The following is a 6889-nucleotide window of genomic DNA, read 5'->3' as shown; positions in this document are numbered from 1 at the left end:
TTTGAGCTAGTTGCAGGTCCAGAAGCCGATTCCTGTAGTGGCTTCGTAGTTTCTTTTGCCGGTTTAGGGCGCTTTGGGGTTGATTCAACAGGACTAGAGGCTGGTGCCACACTAGCATTCTTGCTGATTATGCGTCTACGCTTGGTCGAAACCTCGGCCTCATCACAAGTGTCGGATGGTGTCTGCTGCACCCGACTCCCAGCTTTTTTCTGTTTCCCTTTCGTCTTCTTCTGGGTGACCAAGGGAGCTTCTTCATCTGCAACGGCGGGCGTCGATGCTACTGGTGTTGACGGCTTTGGCGCAGTCTTGCGCTTCCGTTTCTTTGTGTTTGTCTTTGCCACAGACTCCGACGAAACTTGCGTTGCTCAGTTGCATTTTCCACGACGCGAGGAAATTCTTGAGGTGCTGGAGGAGGTGGCAGGTGCGTCGTATGCGGCAGTTCAAAGGGGATGACACTGATCACTTGGCACCCTCTCCACGAACGCCATTAGTGACGTCTCCCGTTTGTACACGAATTCAAGGAATATATTCTTAAGTAGTGCCATGTTCCCGTGTGGCTGCGCGCTGCTGTAGATACAGGAAGACGCACCCACGAGTGTCCAGATGATGCTTTTGTTTGGCAAGAAGAAGTGCCGCTTCGCAGGGCGCTGGTGCTCAGCACCGGGTACATGGTGATGATGGTACAGCCGTAATGCATCATGGGGGCCAACGTGTTCTCGTGTTCGTTACGCAGCGAAATTGCAGCATAGCGTGATCTCGAGGCACCGAATCGGGTGGAGCCACTCTGCGACTTACGCACCCATCTAGTGTCACGATGGAGCGCGCTTGCGTTTTCTGGCTTGAGCGATTCATTAGCGGAAAATGAAATCTAGGGACGGGGCAGCAAGGAAGACTAGGATTACGCGGCTTGTTTGAAGCAGAGAACCAACATTCTGGTGGATAACCTCTCGCTGACAAGCAAAGGGTGAACATTGACTAAGAGATTGCCCAAATGCCGCACCTGAAGAAAAGAAAGAAGCCTAAGAATAAGGTTTGGAAAGTCAAGCGTGCAGCTGAAGAAAAACTGTCGACAGAGATCGCTGGGCCCGATAATGGATCAAAAGTAGTGAGCGAGGTGTTAAATGACAAGGAGTACACAGGTCTGATCAATGGAGCCGTGGGGATCTGAATGTGTCCGGACACGGGTGCAGCAGACAAGTCTATCCTTCCAGCAGATGCAATCCAACAAGGATAAATGCAGGACGGCAGGACGGGACTCAAAAGACTCTAACACCCGGGTGTACGTAAAAATAAATCTACGCTTGAGTCATGAGGCTGCTCTGTTGACGCATCGCCACCGGTCCTGCTCATCTGTACAAGGCTGCCTTCCTGGTCGTTGAAGAGGAAGATAAGCTCCTATTGATCAAGCAAGCAATGAAAAGACGTAGAATAGATGTCAAACAGGCATTTGAGCAACTAGCCAATGCTAAGAAGAGCCCGATGTTGATGGTCTTGTCGACGATGAAGTTAAAGTTGAAGTGCTGCGAATGTAACGACGTGCTGAGTCATGAACAGTACGCTTTCTTTTGAGATGATGTGATTCAGCTGAGCCAGGAAAATATTCATCTCTACAGGTCTCGAATTGCTCCAGATTAGAAGCGCCGCTCGTCGTCGTCACTTTGGTCAAAGGAGCAGAGCCATATCCATGTAGGCCGCGCAGATATCCGCTGGCACAGATAAAGTTCCTGGGTGACTATGTTGGGCAGTTGCTGAAGTTTGGATTTGTCGGGGAAACAACCTCATCAAGTGGGCATCGAGCGTTCATATAAATTGAGACACGACCTTGAAATCTACGGCGGTTAGAAGCTCAGTAAGTCCATGAGACCCAGCAGTTTTGGGTGAGAAAATGACGAGAATTCTATGAGTCCTGTGGGCCTTCTCGGTTATTTCCTTTGGTCTGTTTCAGCTTGCGATGGCGCTGGCTCGGAACGTCTATGGATTTCAATTCTAGGATCGGACAAAAGGGATGCGACAGTTGCTCTCAGAATGGATGTGTGTTCCGTGTACATCGACGGCAAAAGCAACTGGATCATATCTTGATGTTAAGACGCAACGAAATAAGCGGAATGACTCTATCATCACTGCTCAAAACCAAAGACAACACTCAAGGAATCGACTCATACCCCCAACGTCTGTACGCAAGTGCTATCTTTGACTTGATGCGTTGTTTGCGGGTCCCAATTATCCCTATCAATGATGTCAGCACGCAACCAGCTACAGTGAATGTTGTAGCGTTTACGCACGTTTCTCCTTTTCCACAGTAAACAACGACTGCAGAGAAGACCACGGCAAGTACCATGAGAACCAATTCTCCGTAGAAGCACCATCGAATCCATCCTGTCCTGACATCATCAAGTAGTGCTGCATCAAAATCATGTTACACTATTAGTTGTGGGGGAGTAAACGCACTTACGCTTGTACTTGATGACTCGATCCGGCTCATCCGGACAGTCCACCAGCACATGGATGTCTCTGTCTACTTGCTCGAGGTTGTCACCGAAGTATTCATCATTGTTGAGTCTGCACGCCTCGTCCAGTAGCAAGTGCTCTTGCATGAGGTTTTTAATTCGATCTGGAATTTTTTTCGCCTTAACCGCCTTAATGTCTGCGCCTCGCGAGTACAGCCAAGTGTCACCCTCCCGCGCGAGATACAGCTTCAGCAGATCTGCATCAAAGTAGATCAAACCGGGCTTCTTCTCCTTGATCTTCTCCTTCAGATCACTGACCATCTCGCTGAGCTCAATGTCCACAGAGAAGACGCTCCCACCGCGCAGACCAGCTTCACCATCGTGTTTCTTTTTGTGGAATGCCAGATTTCCTTCTCTGAGCCCAATAATCCTTGCAATTCATTCCACAATTCATTATGCAATTCATTAGCTGATAGAAACGAGGTTGTGACAATTGTGTTCGATAGTTTGATGGAGTCACCGGATCCAGCAGTTGATTAATTCTGAATTTTTGTTCAAATTCTACAATTTTAGGATGTGGAAGCTGCTTGCAACCTGAACGCCCATGGCGTATTTACCTTCGGTATCGACGATTTGAACAGCTCTGGAATGGGCCCAAGAGGCAGCACAGCGTTTGATACGTTGTTGAGCTCGATCACAGCGAAGTCGCAGCTGAGTAACAATTTGTCGCCGGTGACGAAATGCGTGTGCTCAACGACGTCGAGTGGCCAGTTGACCGGCAGCGACGAGTTGGCTGGGACCTCCACGGTACAAGCACTGATAAAGGTAAGACCGAGCATATGACTGAAGAACACACGCCTTTATCGCTTGATGTGCTAGCATAGCAGCTCGACTAAGTGCCTTCGGACTCGTCGATGGTTGCTTTACAGTTGAGATTTTAGATGTTAACCGGACACTAACGCGTGGTCGAACACGACAAACCCGTACTTCCTCCTGATTTACGGGAGGTACCCCATTAACGTTTACTTTCAAACCCAACAGGAGCTAGAGATTCACGTTGGTACTCCGTCTTACCGACGTATTCAGAATCGACAAGTCGTTGTCAATGAGCCGGAAGTGCTTATCAAAATCCGAGCAGAAGTAGAAGTGTATCGACGCGTCCAGCACCACGATGTGGTTCTTGTGGGCGAACTCGTATTTCCTTTAGGTAGCTGAAACTCAAAACACATTGAGCTTGATGATACACTGTGGCTTCTCGCTCGTGACGTTTGTGGATCGATTCCGAAGTAGAAAGAGCGTTTTTGCTCTTGCCAAGGCAGGAAACACTGCTGGCTCGGTCATCGTCTCCATCCAAGGACGCGTCGAAATGGCTACATTTGAGCAAGATGCAAGAAATACCATCCACCGATACACCTGCATCTAAGCTCGAGCTTCGTGTTTAGCGTTATGTTTGCTGGGCAACGAGAGAAAGAAACAAAACTGCAATGGCAAATACAGATTGCTGAACCAGTAGTCAAATGTAATCTAATGTTGTTAGAACTCGCTATTTGACAAATAAACAAATGAGCGCCTGCAAGCAATCCAATTTATCAGTTTCTATTCTGAGAATCGGTTAAGAAGCAAACATTTGATACTTTATTTGCAGATCTGTACATGGCGGCCGATGATGGAGACTTATAGCGAGGGACAGCGTGCGTGTGGAGACTTCAAGAATCATGGACTTGCTTTAGGGACATCAGGGTGGTGTGTATACGTCGTCTGGTCCTGTGGCTGCCGGTATGGAGTGGTGAGGGGGCCTTGTCACAAAGCGATGGGTGGTGGAGATCTGGAACAAAGTGTACCGGTGTGTTTGTGTTGTTTTACATTAAGTGGAGCAGTACTTTACAGGCTTTGTGCGCACTGCAACCGATATTAGGGGGTCTCATGGGCTCGAACACGGTCGAACGGCAACCCTGTGGAAGATCTCAGCACCGCCACCGTGTGCAGCCCCTCGCAGCAATTCTTCTGCACCTCTAGCACCATTTGCACTGCACTTGCATTCGCCATCCGCTACTCCATTGTGCTCCCCGATACTTGGAACATACTTGGCGGAAACTTGCAATAAACTCGAGGAACAAACTCCAAAAGACGCAACAGCAGCACGTGACACACCCGAGCCACAGCCAAGCAACATGGAGCCAAGCAGAGAGCAGGATGGGCATACTATGTATCAACCATCAGACACACTCCAAGCAGCAAAACGAGGTAACAAGAGACACTTGGACCAATAGTCAACCAGTGTGTAAACACACAAATTATAATATTCTGTAACGAAGGATTAGTCGCTTTTTAGGACACATCTCCAAAATCTCCCTGTAAAATTTAGGACAAATAGGACAGTTTAGGACGTGTCTTAGGACGCATTATCCTACACCTGCTCTTATCCTGCTCTCTGCTTGGCTCCATGTCTGTTGGCTGTGGCTCGGGTGTGTCACGTGCTGCTGTTGCGTCTTTTGGAGTTTGTTCCTCGAGTTTATTGCAAGTTTCCGCCAAGTATGTTCCAAGTATCGGGGAGCACAATGGAGTAGCGGATGGCGAATGCAAGTGCAGTGCAAATGGTGCTAGAGGTGCAGAAGAATTGCTGCGAGGGGCTGCACACGGTGGCGGTGCTGAGATCTTCCACAGGGTTGCCGTTCGACCGTGTTCGAGCCCATGAGACCCCCTAATATCGGTTGCAGTGCGCACAAAGCCTGTAAAGTACTGCTCCACTTAATGTAAAACAACACAAACACACCGGTACACTTTGTTCCAGATCTCCACCACCCATCGCTTTGTGACAAGGCCCCCTCACCACTCCATACCGGCAGCCACAGGACCAGACGACGTATACACACCACCCTGATGTCCCTAAAGCAAGTCCATGATTCTTGAAGTCTCCACACGCACGCTGTCCCTCGCTATAAGTCTCCATCATCGGCCGCCATGTACAGATCTGCAAATAAAGTATCAAATGTTTGCTTCTTAACCGATTCTCAGAATAGAAACTGATAAATCGGATTGATTGCAGCCGCTCAGTAGTTTATTTGTCAAATAGCGAGTTCTAACAACATTAGATTACAATTGACTACTGGTTCAGCAATCTGTATTTGCCATTGCAGTTTTGTTTCTTTCTCTCGTTGCCCACCAAACATAACGCTAAACACGAAGCTCGAGCTTAGATGCAGGTGCTGGTCTTTCTTTCATATCCCTCAAACGTAGCCATTTTGAAGCGTCGTCGGCTACGTAGTACTGGAGACGATGGTCGAGCCAGCAGTGTTTCCTGCCTTGGCAAGAGCAAAAACGCTCTTTCTACTTCGGAATCGATCCACAAACGTCACGAGCGAGAAGCCACAGTGTATCATCAAGCTCAATGTGTTTTGAGTTTTAGCTACCTAAAGGAAATACGAGTTCGCCCACAAGAACCACATCGTGGTGCTGGACGCGTCGATACACTTCTACTTCTGCTCGGATTTTGATAAGCACTTCCGGCTCATTGACAACGACTTGTCGATTCTGAATACGTCGGTAAGACGGAGTACCAACGTGAATCTCTAGCTCTTGAGAAGGGCTGTTGGGTTTGAAAGTAAACGTTAATGGGGTACCTCCCGTAAATCAGGAGGAAGTACGGGTTTGTCGTGTTCGACCACGCGTTAGTGTCCGGTTAACATCTAAAATCTCAACTGTAAAGCAACCATCGACGAGTCCGAAGGCACTTAGTCGAGCTGCTATGCTAGCACATCAAGCGATAAAGGCGTGTGTTCTTCAGTCATATGCTCGGTCTTACCTTTATCAGTGCTTGTACCGTGGAGGTCCCAGCCAACTCGTCGCTGCCGGTCAACTGGCCACTCGACGTCGTTGAGCACACGCATTTCGTCACCGGCGACAAATTGTTACTCAGCTGCGACTTCGCTGTGATCGAGCTCAACAACGTATCAAACGCTGTGCTGCCTCTTGGGCCCATTCCAGAGCTGTTCAAATCGTCGATACCGAAGGTAAATACGCCATGGGCGTTCAGGTTGCAAGCAGCTTCCACATCCTAAAATTGTAGAATTTGAACAAAAATTCAGAATTAATCAACTGCTGGATCCGGTGACTCCATCAAACTATCGAACACAATTGTCACAACCTCGTTTCTATCAGCTAATGAATTGCATAATGAATTGTGGAATGAATTGCAAGGATTATTGGGCTCAGAGAAGGAAATCTGGCATTCCACAAAAAGAAACACGATGGTGAAGCTGGTCTGCGCGGTGGTTGGAAGTCGGGAGCGTCTTCTCTGTGGACATTGAGCTCAGCGAGATGGTCAGTGATCTGAAGGAGAAGATCAAGGAGAAGAAGCCCGGTTTGATCTACTTTGATGCAGATCTGCTGAAGCTGTATCTCGCGCGGGAGGGTGACACTTGGCTGTCTCGCGAGGCGCAGAC

The 6889-nt window shown here is 48.5% G+C and overlaps 2 protein-coding genes and 2 pseudogenes across 2 annotated transcripts; 2 read left to right on the top strand and 2 right to left on the bottom strand.

The window, feature by feature from the left end:
• Positions 1–129: 129 nt before the first annotated feature.
• Positions 130–1168, top strand: PITG_07510 (uncharacterized protein; the record flags this gene model as incomplete). The annotated part of the gene is made up of 2 exons (XM_002904461.1): positions 130–421; positions 981–1168. 2 exons carry the CDS (start codon positions 130–132, stop codon positions 1166–1168), a joined length of 480 nt encoding a protein of 159 aa, XP_002904507.1.
• Positions 1169–2048: 880 nt separating this feature from the next.
• Positions 2049–2877, bottom strand: PITG_07509 (annotated as a pseudogene; the record flags this gene model as incomplete).
• Positions 2878–6057: 3180 nt separating this feature from the next.
• Positions 6058–6564, bottom strand: PITG_22823 (uncharacterized protein; the record flags this gene model as incomplete). Its single annotated transcript, XM_002904460.1, has 3 exons — positions 6058–6145; positions 6250–6501; positions 6544–6564. The coding sequence occupies 3 exons, from the start codon at positions 6562–6564 to the stop codon at positions 6134–6136; spliced, it is 285 nt and encodes a 94-aa protein (XP_002904506.1).
• A 130-nt stretch (positions 6565–6694) lies between these two features.
• On the top strand, positions 6695–6872 carry PITG_22822 (annotated as a pseudogene; the record flags this gene model as incomplete).
• Positions 6873–6889: the final 17 nt, after the last annotated feature.

Source organism: Phytophthora infestans, genomic scaffold, assembly GCF_000142945.1.
Source record: "Phytophthora infestans T30-4 supercont1.11 genomic scaffold, whole genome shotgun sequence".
In the NCBI taxonomy this organism is placed as follows: Eukaryota; Oomycota; class Peronosporomycetes; order Peronosporales; family Peronosporaceae; genus Phytophthora; species Phytophthora infestans.
This window is presented reverse-complemented; position numbering and strand designations above follow the sequence as displayed.